Source organism: Taudactylus pleione, unplaced genomic scaffold, assembly GCF_031769625.1.
Source record: "Taudactylus pleione unplaced genomic scaffold, aTauple2 ptg000824l, whole genome shotgun sequence".
NCBI classification, from domain to species: Eukaryota; Metazoa; Chordata; class Amphibia; order Anura; family Myobatrachidae; genus Taudactylus; species Taudactylus pleione.
In genome coordinates this window covers 7,076-29,565 of record NW_028285226.1, presented here as the reverse complement: position 1 = coordinate 29,565, position 22,490 = coordinate 7,076, and the positions used below count along the sequence as shown (strand labels likewise).

General features: G+C 41.9%; 1 protein-coding gene across 2 annotated transcripts; it reads right to left on the bottom strand.

The window, feature by feature from the left end:
- Positions 1-14,376: 14,376 nt before the first annotated feature.
- RNF11 (ring finger protein 11) lies at positions 14,377-17,861 on the bottom strand. Of its 2 annotated transcripts, XR_015872864.1 has the most exons (3): positions 17,549-17,861; positions 15,830-16,225; positions 14,377-15,716 (listed from the first exon to the last, which is right to left on the bottom strand). XR_015872864.1 is itself a non-coding variant. In XM_088458291.1 (2 exons), exons 1-2 carry the CDS (start codon positions 17,782-17,784, stop codon positions 16,054-16,056), a joined length of 408 nt encoding a protein of 135 aa, XP_088314417.1. In that variant the 5' UTR covers positions 17,785-17,861; the 3' UTR covers positions 14,377-16,053. The 2 variants fall into 2 exon arrangements, 1 of the variants encoding a protein (XP_088314417.1); XM_088458291.1 differs by having other exon boundaries at positions 14,377-16,225.
- Positions 17,862-22,490: the final 4,629 nt, after the last annotated feature.

The window sequence follows — 22,490 nt, the reverse complement described above, 5'->3', positions numbered from 1 at the left end:
TGTGGGTGGGGAGGGGGAGTTAGTACTGGGGGTGCTACCTTAGGGGGCACGACTGCAGGGAGCATTGCAGACGGGGCACAACTACAGGGGGCATTACAGAAGGGGCACAGCTACAGGGTGCATTGCTTAATGGGCATAACTACTGGGGGCACTGCATAATTGGCACAGCTACGGGGGGCATTGTATAAGGGCCACAACTACTGGGGGCATTGCAGAAAGGGCACAGCTACAGGGGACATTGCATGATGGGGACATGTAATTGGCTCTTTAACTTGACTACAGATATTTATTGCCTCTGACTGGTTGGCCACCCCTGTTCTAGAAGATAATAATTAGAATCTGATTGGCTGCTATGGGCAACATCTTCACATCTAAAAACTCTCACTTTAGTAAATATACCTCAAAGTGTATAGAATGGTTTAATGAGATTCTCTAGCTATTTATTTCCCCCCAATTCTGTTAACCAACCATGTAGCACATTATACAGTATAAGCCACATATATTGGAGAAGCCCAGGGAACTCCATCAGCCTCTGTATGTATATTACCATATTATACTGGTATTTATCACATTCATTTGTAATGTTAGTAAAATGCATATAAATGGGTCTGATGATTTCCAGTCTCAACATTTCCACTACCAGTCCTACTAGTGTGTACCAGTTAGCATTGTGTAAAGCTACACACTATACGATGGTGCGACCCAGTGACGTGATGTAACGACACATTGCGTGCGCTGTATACAATCCAGCTTACGATGGCGTAGTACATGCTGCATGTAACTGCACCGTGCCGCTCAACGATATATTGTAGGATAGCTCGCATAGCGTTCTATATTTTGAAAAACAATTGGAGGCAGATGCAGAGGTGAATGTACGCTTGTCACCTGTCTTCGCACTGCATACTCTCCGTAACCAAGCATTCGGGTGATGTGTACACACTTCAGTCCCATCACCACTTGCAGCTTTAGTAGGCGGAAGTCATCTCATATGCGAGCGTTGCAGGGTTGGATGGCAGCGTATGTACGCCAGGCGCGCATTGTGAACCAAGTACAGACTTGTGCGCCTGCACCTGGGCCCTGATGATGATGATGACAGCTGTGGAACTAAGCATACGATAGGGGGTGGTCCAGACACTAGGATGCATGCAGTTGTGCATTTGGGCGAATGTACGCATTTATTTCCACTGACGCAATGTGGGAGCATCTGTGGACAAGCAGACCCATCATTTTGTCATTTTGGTGATGACTGCTGGTAGCTACATTGGGGAGACCTGTAATGATCACCAAACAGACAGGAATGCATTGGACAAGTTTATAAAGGAAAAGATGAGGCCCAGCATGCTGGATACAGGCTATTATGTGACAATTTATGGCCTTTCATTACAAAATAAGGTCTAAATAGTTTTTCTCTATCAAGTACCACTTAAGGACACCTTCCATTATTTTTATATACCATCCTGATGTAGAGTCCTGAGATATTTTAGTTGTTGGATCACCCGAATTTTGCAGTAACGATCATGACCACTTGCACTCAGTGATGTGTACGTATGTAAATGTTCAGGTTGCCGAACACAACTCTAGAACAGAGTTTCCCAAATTCGGTCCTCAAGGAACCCTAATGGTCCAGGTTTTGGGATATCCATGGTTGAGCACATATGGTTAAATCAAAGGACTGAGGTACTAAGTAAGTCACCTGTGCCCATACATGGTTATCCTTAAAACCTGGACCGTTAGGGTGCCTTGAGGACATACATCAGTTTATTTAGTGTTATTTAATGTACATTCTCCTGGAAGCGACACAAGGCCTGGGAATATTGCTCTCCTTCTTTGCCAGGTGATTGGAGCAGCGGCTGATCCTAGTCTTTTATTTTTATACCTAGCGGGAGGCACTTTTAGGAGTTAAGGAGTGTAAAACTTGCAGGCAATGTTATTTCTCGTTAGGCTTGGAAAACAGTTGCCAAAAATATTTCACAATGTTTTAGAAGCTTTTTAATCATTTATATCAAATCTGATGTTTCTTAATGAAAAAGCTCTCTGTAGTTTTCTAGCATTTGTTCAAAATAAATGATCCTTTTAATTAAACCAAATGTACATCCTGCTAAATGTTGGTGATATGGCACGACAGAGAGAGTGAGAGTGTGTGTTTGTTTATTGGCAGATGTGGTTGACCTATAGTAACCAGGCAGCCATTTTTATTTTACGACAGTTTAAATTGGTGGAAAGATCTCATCCAATGGAAAACACAATGATGCCATATTTGCCTACTCTCCTCTTCAGGAGACACCCAAAAATTGGGGCTCTCCCAGTAAACAAATCTCTCTCATCCTGACCACTTCTGTCTTGACGTGGGTACAGCTGTGATAAAAAGCATGGCACCATGCCCCCTCAATTATCTCTGTGACACCATAAAATATACCCATGAACCGGAGGCATTGGTGTACGCTATTATTCTGCACTGCTTTTCCGACTTTTTTTTCTAAATTGCAATAACCTGGACAGAATTGAAGAGCTGAGATTAAAAATTAATGATGAAAACAAATGGAGGCCTATATTGAGCAACGGTTTTCAGAGAATTTTCTCTGGAGCACACGGTGAAGCCAGTACATGTATCAGTCCGTGAACCAGTAGGAGGGTGTTTTACATACCAACAGCATGGTGGGTCAGACCAAACCTGGAGAATATAGGACTTGAGGGGTTGTTTTCCCATGATACACACATTTCTGCCTATGTAAACACCATGCATTGGCACAAGGATGAATGATATCTACACCTGAAGCATTTTCTGGCCAGTTCTTATGACTTGCTCCATCTTGCTGTGTAAGAGCACTCATTAAATCAAGTGAAGGAGATAACCAGATCTTGTAACTTACTGTACCCTTCAGTGAGCAGAGTGGCCACCAGAGAGCAGTAGAGAGACATCAGACCCACCTCAAATGATACACTACATTCATATTGCTGACATATTTAGGACAGTTGTACTAATTAAGGGTTTTTAGTAACTGGAGCAGTGTGTTGCATTTGGCAATTGAACTCGATCAGCAACCCTAAACGGCTTATGTGATTACTCAATGAATACGTCACAGACACATTATTTAGGCCAGGTGAGACATTTATTATCTGAATGGTATTACAGGAAATTTAGTTGCTGCAAATGGAACTTATTTTGTTCAAATTATAGACCTACAGATGATTCTTTAAGTGAAGTTTCCTGCCACAGAGGCATGGTTTAGATATGGACTGATGTACATTAAGTGAATATTGCTTTAGTGATTATATCGGATGGGGTATGAATAGACAAACTATTACCTTTCAGAGTACCCCAATCCCCTGATATCACATAGTTGAGGCTGTCCCTGGTCTACCTGCTGACTGGCTGATCTTGCCTACAACATTCAGCCACTATAAACACAACATCTACAATCTGTTTTTTCCTTCAACCTAGTGCTTAGTGGAGGAATCAAAAGTAATTAGGATTAATTTTAATCTTATGATGGGCATACACTGACCGATAACATATCATCAAACCGAGAGACATTTCATCTGACAGCCTGAAACCCATCAAACATTGTGGTCATACAATGGGGGAGAGAGATAACCGTGGAGAGAGATAAAGTACCAACCAATCAGCTCCTGCCTGCCATTTTTTTCAAACAGCCTGCAAAGTGATAGTTAGGAACTGATTGGTTGGTACTTTGTCTCTAGCCAAGGCTTAGTACAGCCCCCCTGCGTTCTTCCCTTTGAAGGAACAGGGTCAATGTCGGGTGATTCGGCAGGTCCAACAGACTGATCATTTGTGGCCGGTCAGAGAAATAGACTCTACAGTTATCTCACTGATCGGCCAGAGAGTTGTATAATGTATGCCCAGCATTAACGGGGCACACAACTTGTACAGTCAGGTGCATAAATATTGGGACATTGACAGAATTTTCATATTTTGGCCTCTATTCACCACATCAGGTGAACAGTGTAGGAATTACAACGGTTTCTATATGTGCCTCCCACTTTTTAAGGGGCCAAAAGTAGCCCAACCAGTTTTGCTGGTTACCTGTCTAAATACCAAACACAGCACCAGAGGTAATCACTTGGGCCAGAAAACCACTGTCTGCCATATCTATCATTTATAAATAGTATAGATGAAGAGTGCTGAGAAGGGAAGATGTGGAACTTGTGAAGCAATTTAGTGGCTCTAAACTTTTGGCATCATTTTTATTTTATCTTTTCCCCTTTTTTAGCTTTCCAGTATAATGCAGACTAGCATGCTTACGCTCCATCCTGTTCAACACATGGAGATTAGAATAAGGATCACAGAAACCTTACTTATATAGTTTGAGTCTCCCATATCCAAATATTCCAAAACACAGAATTTTTTAAGCAAGACTGAGATAGTGAAACCTTTGCTTTTGATAGTTCAATGCACACAAACTTTGTTTAAGGCACAAAATATTAAAAATAAAATTACCTTCAGGCTATGTGTATAAGGTGTACAGTGTCTTGCAAAAGTATTCACCCCCTTTGCATTTTTCATATTTTGTTGCCTCACACCCTGGAATTAAAATGGATTGTGTGAAGGTGTGCATCATTTCATTCGCAGAACATGCCTACAACTGTGAAGTTGTTTTTTTTATATTGTGAATCAAACAACATTTATGACAACATAACAGAAAACTTCAGCGTGCATAACTTTTCACCCCCCTAAAGTCAGTACTTTGTCGAGCCACCTTTTGCGGCAATTACAGCTGCAAGTCACTTTGGATAAGTCTCTATGAGCTTGCCACATCTTGCCCCTGGGATTTTTGCCCATTCCTCAAGGCAAAACTGCTCCAGCTCCTTCATGTTGGATGGTTTCCGCTTGTGAACAGCAATCTTCAAGTTTGACCACAGATTCTCAATTGGATTGAGATCTGGGCTTTGACTAGGCCATTCCAACACATTTAAATGTTTCCCCTTAAACCACTCGAGTGTTGCTTTAGCAGTATGCTTCGGGTCATTGTCCTGCTGGAAGGTGAACCTCCGTCCCAGTCTCAAATCACAGGCAGACTGAAACAGGTTTTGCTCAAGAATATCCCTGTATTTAGCACCATCCATCTTTCCCTCGACTCAAATCAGTTTCCCAGTCCCTGCTGCTGCAAAACATCCCCACAGCATGATGCTGCCACCAACATGTTTCACTGTGGGGATGGTGTTCTTGGGGTGATGGGATGTGTTGGGTTTGTGCCAGACATAGCGTTTTCCTTGGTGGCCAAAAAGTTCAATTGTAGTCTCATCTGACCAGAGCACCTTCCTCCATACATTTGGGGAGTCGCCCACATGCCTTTTGGCAAACTCAAATCGTGTCGTCTTATTTTTTATCACTTATACCCCTTTTACACCAGAGCAAAAACCTGGGTTTTTGCTGGGTCTACCCAGGTCGCAGCTCAGTGTAAAAGGGTCGCTGAAATATAACCCAGGTCAAGTGACCCAGAAATCCAACCCAGGTAGCTACCAGGGTTGGACCCAGGATGGACCCGGGTAATGGTGCAGTGTAAACGGTGCAACTCAGGTTATCTGACCTGGGTCATGCCTAAAATGAGCTGATTGGTGGTTGTGGGGCATTCACCTCCCACTTTTTATGATCTCACAGGTTTAGCAGGGCTGACCTGGGAGTAACCCAGATCGAAGGTGCAGTGTAAATGGGTCTGACCAGAGTTGGAACTATGTCCAAAAACCCAATGGAAGGGATGCCGGGCGACACGAGCGGACAGCCGTGGGGGGGGGGGGGGGGAGGCTTAGGCTAGGGGAGGGAGGGTTAGGCCCACCCCCCCGGGGGACTTAGGTTTAGGCAGTGGGGTATGGGGGGGTTAGGTACCCCTAAGGAGGGTTATGTTAGTTAGTACTTACCTATCCACGATCGGGGTTTCCAGCGCTGTCGGGCTTCCGCTGCCGGGAATTCTGCTGTTGTGGGCCAGGCGCTGCCGGCGGTATTTCATACCGATTCCGCTCCAGGGGATCATGAAAGATTTTGATATTTTTTTTTATAAACCAACCTAGAAGTGTACTTCTCAACAACTTTGTCCCCAACTTGTTTGGAGAGCTCCTTGGTCTTCATGTTGTGATGCCTCTTGCTTAGTGGTGTTGCAGCCTCTGGGGCCTTTTAGAAAAGGTGTGTTTATACTGACAGATCATGTGACACTTAGATTTCACACAGGTGGACTTAATTTCATTAAGTATGTGACTTCTGAAGGTAATTAATTGGTAGCACCAGAACTTTTGAGGGGCTTCATAGCAAAGGGGGTGATTACATATGCACATGCCAAATTTCAGAATTTTATTTCTAAAGATTCTTTTTTATATACATATTTTTTTTATCATTTCACTTCAAACAAATTAAACTATTTTGTGCAGGTATATCACATAAAATTCAAATTAACAAAATAAATAAATTACAGGTTGCTATGTAACAAAAAAGGCAAAAAGCCAAGGGGGTGAATACTTTTGCAAGGCACTGTATATGAAACAAATGAATTTCAAGTATGTACACAAACTTTAAGCACTCAAAATTATTTCATTATTGTCTAAACTTACCTGCAGGCTGTGTGCATATAAGGTGTATATAAAACATAAATGCATTGTGTGTAGATTTGAGTCCCATTCCCCAAATTTTTAATAATGGTAGTATGCACATATTCCAAACTACAGAATAATCCGATATACCCAAAATACCCCTGGTACCAAGCATTTTGGATATGGGAGACTCAACTTGTATTGGTTAATTTTAGGCACACTTTGTTAAAGTGTAAGATGCATCATGGGAGTGTTCCTGTTCAATGCGAGTCCCTATGTAGTTCAGTTACTACATTATTATTAGTATGGTGAATGCAAGAGATCTTTTCCTAGTATCAGTCTCCTTTTAAGACTTCTACTTACAGTACATCAGAGTAATTATCATTATAGTGCATATTGAGCCAGTTACTTATCTTTGTTGGTAGCTAACAGATGCAGGTTTACTAAACAAAACCAAACAAGCCTGATGCTGCCATTGTTACCCCATAACACAAGTCAGTCCATCCTGTGTTACCACATTCAGGCCTTCATTCAGAGGCGGCCGTACGGTCTACGACCGCCTCGATGTTTGTCTAGTGCGCATGCGCACGAGGGAGCCGGCTCCTTCGTGCGCATGCGTAAGACCCGCTACGACCGGTGCTGTTTCTCTTTCCAAAGGGGGCGAGCTGTCGATGTTGATTGACAGCTCGCCCCGTTTGGAAGGCGGGCCGCGGGGTGGCAGCCCAAACGGAGGCGTTCCCATGGGAACACCTGCCGTTTGGGGGAGGCCCCGGCTCTGACAGAGCCAGAAGCTCTCCGGGGCTTATGACAAGTGAGACCCTACCCTAGGGTCTCGTAGTAAGCCCCGATGGTCGCGATGGTCAATGACCATCGCGACCATCACCCTAGCGGTCGTTAGGCTGTGGGTTAACACCCACAGCTCTAACGACCGAAACAGAGGCGGGCGGTCAGGATGCAAGTGGCCACGCAGTTTCTGAACCTCCGCTTGCATCCTCCGACCGCCTCTGAATGAGGCCCTCAGTGTGATGTGGGTGGGATGTGAGAGCTTTTGTTGTGTATGTGTGTACAGGACATAATTGCTCAAATTGTTTGTACAATACTGCTGCTTTCCAAAGTTGTGTCGGGACCTGGTTCAAAGATTTTCCCAACGCTCTTGTGCCCCCAGCCTCAGAACTGCTACCTTGGAATACATTGTGTGCTAAAAACAAAGTCTAGTTTTTGTAAAATCACATTTTTCACTTTTTAAAATAAAAACCTATTCATAACCCAGCCACTAACTGGTCCGGAACAGGTGTTATTGGTACAAATTATTTTTAGATTCAGAATAACATTTCAGTAGATGTAAATGCATGGCGAGTGGTAGCGAATTAATGAGCGTGGCTGATCACACCCTTCCGTCATCACACCACAGATGTATTGGTAAATTCTATCAGCGTCAGATAAATCATGTATTCGTGAACTAATATCTAAGGACCTGATTCAGAATAGTACACAAACCCGATGAGTCCTGATCTCCGCATGTGCCAATCAATGGGGTCTGCGACGATGGTCGTAGTGCCCCCTAAGCCACAGCATGTTAGACGGGCTGCAGTCTTTGGGCAAGGAAGGGGCAGTGACATACAACATCCCAGGACGGGGGCAGAGTCAGTTCCATTTTCTGGATGTACCTAGGTCAGTGTCTGTCTTATAATGCAGCTTCACTGGCATCGGCGATGTGAATTTCAAAGTAATATTTATGAGGATACAGCTGAGCAACTGCAGATACGGGATGACGCTGAGAGCTCTAAAGGTAGGAAGATATTGCTATGGGGAATGATACTCTCTCATACCAGTCTCCATAAACGTTCCCTGACCACATTGTGCTTCAGTGATGTTACCAGCTCATGGCGATGCTAAGTCACATGAATATCGGCCAGCACCCAATAATGACCGTCTCCATAGTCTGTAGATAAAGCACATACAGACCAGGCAGCAAGCACTTTGTATAGTCCTCAGCGAAAACACAATACCAGAATAAACCTTTGTATCAGATATTTCTATTGTAAACCTGACAAAGACTCTACTTATTTATTAACATTACCTTATATAGCGCTAGCATATTCCATCGTACTATACATAATAAATAATACATAATAAATAAAACATCAGCATTTTATATGATATTTATATTTCTTTATCTCAGAGGATATAATACCATACATCTCTCACCTTACTCCTAGGCTACGAAAATAAAGTGCAATTAGCCAGTAATATATCAGACAATATCTGTCGGTCCATAAAATGTGTTACCCAGAGAACATCTATTGGTCAATAATACATTACTCGGGGAAAAGACAGTGCTCGGTAATATATTACTCGGGGAAAAGACAGTGCTCGGTAATATATTACTCGGGGAAAAGACAGTGCTCGGTAATATATTACTCGGGGAAAAGACAGTGCTCGGTAATATATTACTCGGGGAAAAGACAGTGCTCGGTAATATATTACTCGGGGAAAAGACAGTGCTCGGTAATATATTACTCGGGGAAAAGACAGTGCTCGGTAATATATTACTCGGGGAAAAGACAGTAATATATTTTCTCGGGGAAAAAAGTTACTGCTCATATTACCCAGATAACAGCTGTCGGCCAGTAATGTGTGTTACCCAGAGAGCATCTATTGGTCAGTAATACATTACTCCGTGAACACATACTGCTCAGTAATTTATTACTCAGGGAAAAGATACTGCTCGTTAATATATTATTTGGGGAAAAGATACTGCTCGTTAATATATTGCTCGAGGAAAAGATACTGCTCGATAATATATTATTTGGGGAAAAGATACTGCTCGTTAATATATTATTTGGGGAAAAGATACTGCTCGTTAATATATTGCTCGAGGAAAAGGTACTGCTCAAAAATATATTACTCAGGGAAAAGATACTGCTCGTTAATATATTTCTTGGAGTAAAAGGTACTGCTCGGTAATCTATTTGAGAAAAAGGTACTGCTTGTTAATATATTACTGGGGGAAAAGGTACTGTTTGGTAATATATTTGGGGAACAGGTATTGCTTGTTAATACAGTCAGGTCCATAAATTTTGGGACATTGACAGAATTTTCATATTTTGTCCTCTATTCACCACCACAATGGCTTTGAAATTAAACAAACAAGATGTGCTTTAACTGCAGACTTTCAGATTTAATTTGAGGGTAATTACATCCAAATCAGGTGAACGGTGTAGGAATTACAACAGTTTCTATATGTGCCTCCCACTTTTTAAGGGGCCAAAAGTAATGGGACAAACTAAACAATCCTAAATCTAACTTTCACTTTTTAATACTTTGTTGCAAATTCTTTGCAGGCAATTACAGCCTGAAGTCTGGAAAGCATAGACATCACCAGACGCTGGGTTTCATCCCTGGTGATGCTCTGCCAGGCCTCTACTGCAAATGTCTTCAGTTCCTGCTTGTTCTTGGGGCATTTTCCCTTCAGTTTTGTCTTCATCAAGTGAAATGCATGCTCAATTGGATTCAGGTCAGGGGATTGACTTGGCCATTGCATAGCATTCCACTTTTTAGCCTTAAAAAACTCTTTGGTTGCTTTTGCAGTATGCTTCAGGTCATTGTCCATCTGCACTGTGAAGCACTGTCCAATTAGTTCTGAAGCATTTGACTGAATATGAGCATATAATATTGCCCGAAACACTTCAGAATTCATTCTGCTGCTTTTGTCAGCAGTAACATCATTAATAAATACAAGAGAACCAGTTAAATTGGCAGCCATACATGCCCACGCCATGACACTACCACCACCATGCTTCACTGATGAGGTGGTATGTTTTGGATCATGAGCAGTTCCTTTCCTTCTCTTCCCATCACTCTGGTACAAGTTGATCTTTGTTTCATCTGTCCATAGGATGTTGTTCCAGAACTGTAATGGCTTTTTTAGATGTTGTTTGGCAAACTCTAATCTGGTCTTCCTGTTTTTGTGGCTCACCAATGGTTTGCATCTTGTGGTGAACCCTCTATATTCACTCTTGTGAAGTCTTCTCATGATTGCTGACTTTGACACATATACATCTACCTCCTGGAGAGTGTTCTTGATTTGGCCAACTGTTGTGAAGGGGTTTTTCTTCACCAGGGAAATAATTATTTTGTCATCCACCACAGTTGTTTTCCATGGTCTTCCGGGTCTTTTGGTGTTGCTGAGCTCTCCGGTGCGTTCTTTCTTTTTAAGAATGTTTCAAACAGTTGATTTGGCCACACCTAATGTTTTTGCAATCTCTCTGATGGGTTTGTTTTGATTTTTCAGCCTAATGATGGCTTGCTTCACTGATAGTGACAGCTCTTTGGATCTCATATTGAGAGTTGACAGCAACTGATTCCAAATGCAAATGTCACACCTAGAATCAACTCCAGACCTTTTACCTGCTTAATTGATAATGAAATAACGAGGGAATAGCCCACACCTGTCCATGAAATAGCTTTTGAGTTGATAGTCCCATTACTTTTGGACCCTTAAAAAGTGGGAGGCACATATTGAAACTGTTGTAATTCCTACACCGTTCACCCGATTTGGATGTAATTACCCTCAAATTAAATCTGAAAGTCTGCAGTTAAAGTACATCTTGTTTGTTTAATTTCAAAACCATTGTGGTGGTGAATAGAGGCCAAAATCTGAAAATTCTGTCAATGTCCCAATATTTATGGACCTGACTGTATATTACTCGGGGAAAAGGTACTGCTTGTTAATATATTACTCGGGGAAAAGGTACTGTTTGGTAATATATTTGGGGAAAAGGTATTGCTTGTTAATATATTACTCGGGGAAAAGGTACTGCTTGGTAATATATTATTTGCGGAAAAGGTAGCGCTTGTTAATATATTACTCAGGGAAAAGGTAACTGCTCGGTAATATATTACTCGGGGAAAAGGTACTGCTTGGTAATATATTATTTGCGGAAAAGGTACGGCTTGTTAATATTTTACTGGGGGAAAAGGTACTGCTTGGTAACATTAATGGAGGAATACTTTTATGTTTTAGCGGACACATCATACATAAAGAATCCACTGTATCATGGAGGAATTATAAAATGATTACTATAAATGTTAATGTTTCCTATACCGTTTTCTTAAGCTGGGTACACACTAAGTCGGCCCCAGATCCACACTTCCCAATCGTCTGCCTGATGTGCTGGGCTTGATAGCTCAACTAGGCGGGCATTTAAAGTTTTCCTGTCAAGTTGAGCTGTCAATCACCGCCGGGTCCTTGGAGCATGTGTACGGGCGATGACTGGGTCGCCCGTACAAACCAGCAGATGACGATATATCTTTCAGATATATCAGCCATTTGCTGTGCTGTACAGCATATCGAATATGTGTGAACAACATTGTTCAGACATATCTGCTGTACACACCTGACTATGCACTATAGGTATATCGCCCATTTAATGGAACAGGCGATATAGCCATCAGTGTGTACCCAGCTTTAGTCACACTATATACACCAAGTCCTCCACAAGCATGCTGAACTATATTAATATAGTATCTATACCCCTAATTCAATATTTCTGGCTTGTGAGGTCTAAAATATACAGTTCAGTACAGTCTGCTATGAAATAAGCCCATGCAGTCTTTGAAATCTGCCAAAGTAACCAGCTTTTCTGCATTTTAGGACAATGTCATTTTAAAGCCGCATACACACTAGACGATGTGCTGTATGAACGATATTGGTGAAAGATTTCCCTTGAATTTCCTGTAGTGCAGGACAAACGATATTGGGTGTACACACTGATAGATATCTTTCAGTGAAGTCATCCTGCCACATCTGTGAACAGGCAATTCTTTACTATATCAGATTGGCCTGCATGTACGGACGACAAAAGACAACAATAACAACCAGCGGGAGCGCGCATCGTTTGTCATTCACTGCATGCACGTTTAACGATATATCGTTGGACGATATTATTATTGTACATATCGTTCATAAAAATCACCTAGTGTGTATGCGGCTTAAGACATTTAAGACATAAAACACATCCCACATTGCAAGTGGGAGTTTGTTTCATGAAACTCGCCCACTTCACACGAATGCACGCTCCTGAGATACACTCAATCCAATTAGAAATACCAACTCGCGCTACTCACAGGGAGGGTGTGTGCAAAGTTTCTATAACATGAGACTTGGGAGAAGTGCACGTAAAAAGTGGGAAGCCCAAAAAGTGACAATTTAGTTAGCAGGACCGTATATAGAAGGCTGTAAGTGGGCATAAGGAAAGTACTGGAGGTTTTTAAAAGCTGTAAAATGGCTGATTAGTGCTTTTTTTAAAAAATATACATTTTTAAAAAGCAAACTTTTTTGTTTACTCCCTAAACGAATTAAACAAAAAATGCGAAACATTAAAAAAAAAAACGGTGATTTTGTGGTAATTTGAGGCCTTCGTTTTTGTTTTTTGAAAAATTATAAAAAGCAATTTGCTCTCATTTTAAAAAATACTTTAATTAAATTTGTAGTGCCTAATCTAACGAAAAAGTAGATTTTTTGGGGGGGAATCAGAGACCATTTTAGCACCCAAAAATGACTTATTTATTGGGCCAATTAAGAAATTGAAAACTTCTAATTGCCTAATTAGTCATTGGTGGGTGGGGGACTTTCTAAGGAGTTCTGCACGGTGTCCTAACATTTGTACGTTAAAATAAAGATTTTCCCTACCATCTCACACCCTCAGGGAGTTGCGCATAAAAAGAGCGAGTTCCCTCTGAGAAAAAAAAAAATGGTGTGTGGAATTGGATTGCACCCGCACTTGGCAGTACAAGTTTGCCATTAGAAAAGGACTCGCACCTGACTGACCCCAAGCATAGAGGATATTCCACTTCATTAATCTTTATATATGTAACCAAACGGCAAAAAGTACCATACAAGTTACAATACTCCTATGGAATATATGCCAGGCATTGATGGAACTTGTTATATGGCTTTCTATGGCTAGAACAATGCTAGGTAAACGCATTTGGATGGATGTGACACTAATCCCATTTGTGCTCTTACTCACATTGTGGTAGCATATTTCAGAATGCTTCACGTTCCAATCATGTGTATTTGCCGTGTTTCAATACACTTAAAACAATGAACAATCAACGCTGAAGCATTTGGAACGCTTATGTATTTCAGATGCATCTTTACTGCCACTACTAAAATGCATTTAAAACCTGGGTAGTTTTAAGAGTTCAGTCCATATTAGACACTGCAATAAGGGCAAATACAGTCTTCTCTTCCCAGTTGTAAAAACGGATTCCAAACTCTAACTAGCAGCGTATAGCCGCTCCCACATAACAGTGACATGGGTCCTAAAGGCTATTATTGCTAAGGGGAGAATTCAATTGTTTTATCACGGCCGCGGCTCCAGCCTAAGGTGACGGAGCTATTCAATTCTTTGTTCCTCTTGGCACGATTGCTGGCACGCTCCCGAGGCAGTAAGCAGAAATCCTCCCGAAGTTGGGCTTTTAAACCCCCAAAACTCATTGCGCCCCAGTAGTTGGCATAAGTTTATCCGCTTTACTCGGCTAATCCTGGTGCACTTGGGAACGACATGCACGATAAATAATGGGCTTACTCGGCACTCGTGCCCATCGGCAAAGCAACTGAATATCGCCCATTGCTTACGGTCACCCAGAAAAAACTGAATTCCCCCCTATAAGTCATGCCTTTGAGAATATTTAAATTCAATGATTCTAAAGTTACGGCAAGGGGCCGAATTCTGCGACGTACCTTTTTTTTTTTCAAGCGATTTAACCAAAATGGCAGCAGTCATTGATCATAAGAAACAAAGAAATAGGATTGTCTGTACAAATAAATGATGTTCATAGGTTTTACTGTGCATTTATGGAACAATAAACCTTTCAATCATATCAGTGGTTTGGTACACCAGTGATCCAAACACTGCTCGTTCATCATTCTGGAAGAAAACAAATTAGAACACACCCTGCAAAGACCATGCACCTAAATCACAGTTAAAAAAAATAAAATTAAAAAAGAAAACAGTCAAATACATCAGGGCTTCTTACGGGACGGATACAATTGCAATATAACAAATGTATCACCGGGTTGCAGATTTGAGAGTTGGACTGCTGAGAACAGAAGCTATTCAGTAATGGGTATTAAGAGTTTTGAAGCTCAGCCAAATCAGGGTTTTAAAGTTTAGGAATACACAGCTTTAATCTGATGCTGAGCTAGCAACACCACTTTGAAAGGCTGATGAAAATACAGTTCCGAGTTTAGACAAAGTAAAAAAAATAAAAAATAAAATACTGTAGTGATTACATAAACATAAATGTAACACAAATGATAATTAATCCCTTCAAAGTCAGCGGCCTTATGTGTGGATGTGCAATCAGCGGCTCTGACAGAGGAGGGGTTAATACACAGAAACACGTACACACAAACAACGCAGCGCATGTTCTTACTTTGAATACAGTTTAACCAAACATTAACCAACTTCATTAAATGTATCGCGTCGAAACGCTGCATGATTCTACTTTGCGAGACGAAACTGGCGTCAGCGCTCTTTATACGCAGCGCTGCGCGGGTGAGGAGCCTGTCCTGCAATATCAAAGTTCACTTTACAGAGACCTAAGGCCATGGAATTCCATTTCCAATGGAAAGAAATATTAATAATTATAATAATAATAGAAGGTGCAAATATTTCCTCCGCTGTAGGAGGAGCCAGAAACTCGACATTGAGCATTTCTGGAAGCCAAGGGGTTAAAACTAGTGTGCCAGTCCTTTAAAAACGTGAAGTCTATGATTTGTCGGACCGCTTTGGCACAGCGGTGCCCTGCTCCGGAGGGGTGTAGGTCTGCAATTCACGCCGCGTCCCTCCACTATCTCTCGGGGAAGTAAAGTATGACGATAGCTGTAAATCACGTCCTATTCCGATACAACTTAGAGGCTGGGAAAAGCAAGATGATCAAATAAAATGGTGAGTACTTCTCAGCAGCTCCTCTTCTGAATGTCCACATGTAAAAACAATACTACCGGCGCTGGGTCGGACCGTCCCCATTCCAGGCCTGATATTTGGGACAATGTCTAGAACAAGGCCAGTCTCCACCCCATACATTTATAGACATGGACCCCAACGATTACACTTGGAACAACATAACAGGTTATTAGAGGTGAGGCGGGAGGTTCCGAGTATCTGTGGAAATTAGAAGGCAGGAAACAAAATAATTATAATCATTATACACCTACTAGTTAGGCCTTGTATCTAATGATAACACATAAGTAAATAGAGTATAACTTCTTGCGCACATTAATAGAAATAGATAATTATCCATAAAGCAGGAGCTGCTGCGTTAAACCCTGGGTAAAGTCTGCGGTGGTACAGGATTCCCTCCTAGGCTAGTCTGCCAGCAGATACGTAGGTCCTGGGGTTGGTGTGTGCACTCTTCCTATTCCCTATGCTGCGGCTCTTTGGGCTCCGACCAGGCGGAGCCTCGGCAGCCATGTCCTGTGTGCGTAAGTCCAGGCAAGGCTCAGTTAGTCTCATAGGAGGACAGCAGCGCTGCATCCACTGGTTCCATGCAGGAAGGGCAAGTGAAGGATCGCATTAGCCAGTCATCTATACAGTCCATATGGTAAATGTGCATGCAGGGGAGAAACCGTATGGGGTCGCCATACACAAAGTCCATCATACAGATCACGCATCTGTGAAGAGAGAAATTTAGTCACGTTACAGTAAATAAAGGGATCATTCTTCTTTCAGACTGTATTACATATCCGTCAATGCCATGGAGTAATCTATAATAATACATAGTACTGTGAAGCCTGCGGGGCATCATACACCAGTGGGAATGGAGGAATTATACGCAGCTGTGCTGGGCACATTGGGAGCAACTCAAGTAAGCGCGATGTAATAGCGCCGGGAAGGAGTTCCCGGAGTTATTCAATTGACCACGCTGTTAAGTCCGTCTAAAGGATTTCTGCTCGCACCCTCTTGCGCTAACAGCATCGTGTCCGGTACTTACGTTGGAGAATGCCAGTTAGCGCACCTTAACACCTGGCTTAAGGAGCGCTGACTGGCATCTTCAGACTAAGTGCCGGGAGCGATAGGGGACAATTGAATAGCTCCAGGAACGCCTTCCTGGCGCTATTCATATTGGACTCAATTTAATTGCCCCCATTATGACACTGACCAGGAATCATGTGTGCTGTGTACACTGAGGCCTAGGGCCCTATAATCAGGGAAAAGTTAACTTTGGAGAATATTTCTAGAACTACACGATACCTTACCTTGGCTAGTGTCATTATTTCTTTATTCAGTCTCATTTCTCTGATAAAATCAAGATGAAAATAGATATATTCTAAGTCAGTGGTCTCCAACCTGTATCTCGCGGTCTTAATTTTGCTAGCTCACCTAGCTGCAGTACTGACGAGTAAACTAGGAGGAAGTGACCTCTGACGCGTGCTCCCCAGTGGTGTCGACGCCATGGGCCCCGTGGTGTCGACGCCATGGGTGAAGCCACAGGGAAGCACGCCAGGTGATTGCCGCAGCTGTGCTCCCCTGTGGTTCCACCCACGGCGTCTACGCTACGGCAGAGTGAGTGACTATCGCCCAGCCCTGCCGGAATATCATCACAGCAGCCCTGTCTATACAGCATCATTGCTCCTCTACTGCATGTACCTTATTGGAGCTGGTAATTGACAGTGAAATGTGCCTGTGCTTAAATTTTATTTACAAACTAAAACAATATCACTGTAATAATTAAATGCATTGTTGTTTTCTATTAAACTTTTTTTTTTTCATTTTCCTTAAATGACCTGCAATTGTTCGACTAGCCAGAATTTTTTTTCTACAATTTTAGTAGCTCTTTAGGAGGTTTCATTTTACTAAAAAAGTAGCTCACACCCCAAATTAAGGTTGGCGACCACTGTTCTAGTTTGTCACCCTGCGTGGTCTGGTCAGTAAGTGGCTACACGTCATACTGCAGGGTGGTAGAGGACAGTACAATGCATTCCCAGGGCACTTACTCTCTTATCTTCTTCTCTGAGCCATCTCTACCAGGGTCATACACTCCCTTTGGCAGGTGCTGGATGAGGCCTATCCTCTGTGCTATCCTGATCTGCTCCTCCTCGGTCAGTTGCGTAGCTAGGCGTGTCTGGCTTGGGGTTGGGTGATACACGGGCACTGGGGCTTGTTCCTGTAAAACAAGAAAACAAATGGCGCCATTGGTAAGATCTGTGAAGATGCCAATATTACCAGTCATTGTGTGCAGGGGACGGAGACTTTGCTGCCAAATAATATTCTTGCTCTAAAGGGGGGGACTGAATTGCCACCAAAGTATTACTTCATACATTACATGCAATGTTACATCATACTCTGGATTACAGATAAACGTTACTTAATTATTCCACCAAACACTCTGCAGGAGAAGACAATATCTGGCACACAACATTGTTTGATGGCCACCACAGTAAAATGCTTCAACCAACCAACACGGTTTCTATTGTCAGGTGCTTTGCATTTGTGAATAGCGCACGCTCTCTCCGTCATAGTGTGCTGTAAAGACTTTTGCCCCATTGCCTCAAATTCTTCTCTCTAGGTCCCAGGTCGTGTGTGTGGGCGCTATACACAGCGAGTGTTCCTAACACGCAGTCATCCGAGGAACTGGGTAGCTGCACAGTCAGACTGGTGAATGGACCATTCGTCTCTCAAGCGGTTGTCATTGATGATAATAATACCAGCTGTGAGCAAGTGTAAAAATAAGGCAGGAAACATGAGATAACCAAATGATGCACTGAGAGAGAAATCGCGTCAGCTTTCCACCGAACTCCAGAAGATCTCTAAAAAGGCACTGGAACAATTTGACATCTTTACATAAGAGACACTAGTTACATTCTTTTACATTTTATTCTCCGTCTAGTGTACAATGCTTTGCCGGGAGCTGTGAGACAGTTCCCAGTGATCAGACTCCGACTACTCCCAGCATCAGCTGCTGATCTACTCACACAAACAAGGTGCAATGATATTCAGTCAGTCTTAGGTTGCACGGTTATTCTGTGGTCGTATTTCCAGATCTTATAGACTATATAACAGTAACGCTGGCTACAAACCCAGCAATATTGGGAAATGGCTGTATATTGCCTTGTGCACCCCAACAGAGTGCAATACCTTATACCAAAGAAAAAAAAAATGAAATACGATCAGCCAGGATTAAGTATGCCTTTGAAATATGATCACCATTGGCCTGTGTGTATGTCCATCTCCGGACTGCAGTAAGTCACAGTTTACCTTGGAAGTGAGTAAACTGCTCGTCCAGTTCTTAGCTGTGTGTAGCTCAGACAGATTTTTTTTTAATTAAAAAAAAAAGTTAATAAATATATATATATGCACAAAACATATTATCGAGTAAAATAGATCCCTAGAGGATTAAGAATAGCCCCACCATAGGCAGACACGATCCTGCTTTCTGTGAGTGGTGGGTCGCTATTCTTAACAAATGTTCATTTGATCTTACACTCTTAATCATTGAACAATCTACCAAAGAACTCAATACCGTCAAAGAAAAAGATCACCACATTTGAGACACAACATAAATCCACCATGGAAAGTGATACTAGTGTGAATTGGAAGGACAAGCTTAACAGTCAAATCCAGCAGTATAAACGCGAGCTTATAAAGTTCAAGAAAGAAAAAGGCATAAAGGTCGATGTGGACTATAGGAAACCGTTCTTCGGTAGAAATAGGCAAAATGCTAGAGACATCGATGCATCCAATGAATTTAGATCCTCAGGGAGTGACTCAGAGATCCGACCGTCGATTTAATAAAAAGCCATACCAGCACCCTTTAGGGGTAAAGCATATGCTCGAAAGAATAAGTCGAAGGAGATATCACAGAAGGCGTGGAGGTCAGTGGCAGAGGCAAAGGCAGAGGACGGGGCAAAAAACCTCCAACACAAAGGAAAATCTGGTTTCTATGTCAGAAAGTTGGTACGAAGACAGGTTTACCACTAAAGTACTAGCCAAAAGTCTGTCGTTTGTGCCATCTGTACCATTTGACACCTTACAATGGCAAATTGAGCAACATAGACTTAATCGCCAATTGAATTCAAAGCATTTTTTTTTCTAGTCACACCTAAAGATCCTGCACAATGAGCCTATACCCCAACTGCTGCTAAACTTCAACCGCGGTCTACGTTTGAACCGCAATCATTTAATGCATCCGTAAAAACGTATATGAGACGGTTAGATTCTGAAGTGGAAGCTGCCACAACCAATATGCCACGTATGAGACAACCTCAAAGATGAACATCGAGCCCTCCAGGTACTTGCAAATAACGACAATATGATTTTCAGACCTGTAGACAAAGGGGGTGCTCTAGTGCTTCAGGACTTGGCCGATTATAAGTCACAATTCTATTCAAAACTTGATAACAAGTCCACCTACCGTATGCTACCAGCAGATCCATCTAATATCTTGAAGCATCAACTTTAGAGGTTCTCAATCATGTCAAAGAGAGGGGACAGATCACAGCCAAGCTATATGAAGCCTAAATACCGTTGCATCCTGGGGTCCCAGTATTTTACAACACACCCAAAATTCATAAAACGCTTGTCAACCAGCCGGGTCAACCCATAATAGCAGCGAGAGGATCATTGTTACAACCTACGGTGGTCTTTTTGGGCTCGGTTATGCAACCTTGTATCAGGAATCATCCTTTCTTTCTGTTGGATACAGCCACTCTACTAAGTAGACTTAACGAACTTCCGCAATACGATGAAGAGATAGGGCTATTCAGCATGGATGTCAATAGCTTATACACAATAATACCAGATGAAGTTGGCTTAGAAGCAGTTAAAAGATTTCTTTCTGAACACTCCCTTTATGAAGGACCAGACCTGGATATTACTTTACAACTATTACATCTTATTCTCACTAAGAATTTTTTCTTTTTTGATAATAAATGTTATTTGCAGCTCAACGGATGTGCAATGTGGTCCATGTTTGGGGTGGAAAGGGAGATTTTCTTTAATAATCCAGAGATTGCGCGTAGAGTAGCATTTTATACACGATATATTGACGATCTCTTATTGTTCTGGAAGGGCCCATGCGATGACATTATTGCCATCATTGATAAACACAACCTCAGTGCGAGTCCAGTTAAATTTACCTATACGGTTAGCGATAAAAATGTCAATTTTTTATATGTCAATATACGTATGAACGGAGGTGTCATTTCTACCAGCCTTTTTTCCAAGGAGACAGATAGGAATATTTTGCTACTTTGGGCGGAATTCAATTGATTCCTGCCCCCATTGTGCCCGATGGAGCTATTCAATTCTTGCTCCTGTCGGACACGATCAGCTGACAGCGCTACATTTCAGCTTACAGCCCCAGGGGGGTGAGAGCTGAAATGTGCGAAAAGTGACCTGTTTGGGCGCCCAAACATCACTTTTCGCGATCGCGCCCAGCACTTTGGTCGGGTTTAGCTGCTTTACGCGGCTAAACCCAACCACTTTGGGCGCGACCAGCACGAAAATCTGGAACAATTGCATAGCGGCCCGCAAACTCCTGTCACTTTAGACAGGAAATGCGGGCCGCGAAAACAATTGAATTACGACCATTATCGGAGTTATCATCCTAAACCTTTAATTACCGGTCTACCATAATCGCAACTGCTTAGAATAAAGCGTATCACATCCGATCCAGTAAAAGCAGAAATACAAATGAATGAAATGATTAATACATTTATTGACAGAGGATATGATCAGAAGGCACTGATGGCCACTAAAATCAAGGTCATGGGGCTTGCTAGAGAAGAATTGTTCCATTCCAATCATCATAAAGAAAAGTCTAAATTCATACCTTGGGTCAATAAATATACAGAAGCCAGTAAATACATAAACTGCATTCCTAAAAAACATTGGCCCATTATCCAGACTGCTGCTGAGCTAAAGCTTTCTGAAACAAGGATTATGTCTTACTATACCAGAGGACGTAATCTGAAAGATATACTTGTCAAACCTGACACCACGAAAAAGGAATATAAGCCCACCGTTAAAAAACTGGGTTGTCAGGTGTATGACCTGCAGATACATGCTTCCGGGTGACCGTTTTTTAAACCGCCCACAATCGGGTAAGAAATACCTAATCAGAGACACACTTACCTGTAATACTAATTTTGTGGTATATCAAATTATAGGTCTGTGCGGCCTTTCCTATATCGGTAAAACGGAACTACCATTTAAGGATAGGATGGCCGCACACTCTTCGGCCATTAGATCTGCGCTTAAATCCGGTAACAGCGAGCAACCGTTAGCAAGACATTTTGCATCTGCGCCCCACTCACCATCATCGTTAAAATATCGAATGATTAATCACATTCCCCCCATGGTTTGAGGGGGTAATAGGGGTCTCATGCTATCAAGATGTGAGGCCCGTTGGATACAACGCTTAGGTACCCTTGTTCCCGAGGGACTTAACAAGCAATTGGGACACAATTGTTTTACTTAATTATGTATCTCAAATATTCTGGTTCATGCTACAAACTTATAGTATTTTGTAGCTTTTGGTTACGTACTATTTATTTATCTACTATGAACAGCCATCACTAAGATATTTATTATCCTTAATATATCTTTTTAGGGATGGAGAGCATAGGTAATAATCCTGACTATGGGATATATGACATATAATGATACAGTAGACTGTCATTTGCAGTATTATTTTCTGTTTTTTCCTTAGTTCTCTCAGGATAGTATAGATTCCGTGGACATATTCCTAGATGATGCTCTTGTTGTGTTGACTGGTCATGTTTGTATCTTTAACCCATTATGAAGGCCTATTTATCTATTAATTATTGTCTTTTTCATTACGTTATGTGTTTTGATACCATCGTTATATAGTCTGAGTACTTAGGCTTCCTTTTTTGTTATATATTAGGTATTTTATTTTGTATATTCGGCTCTATA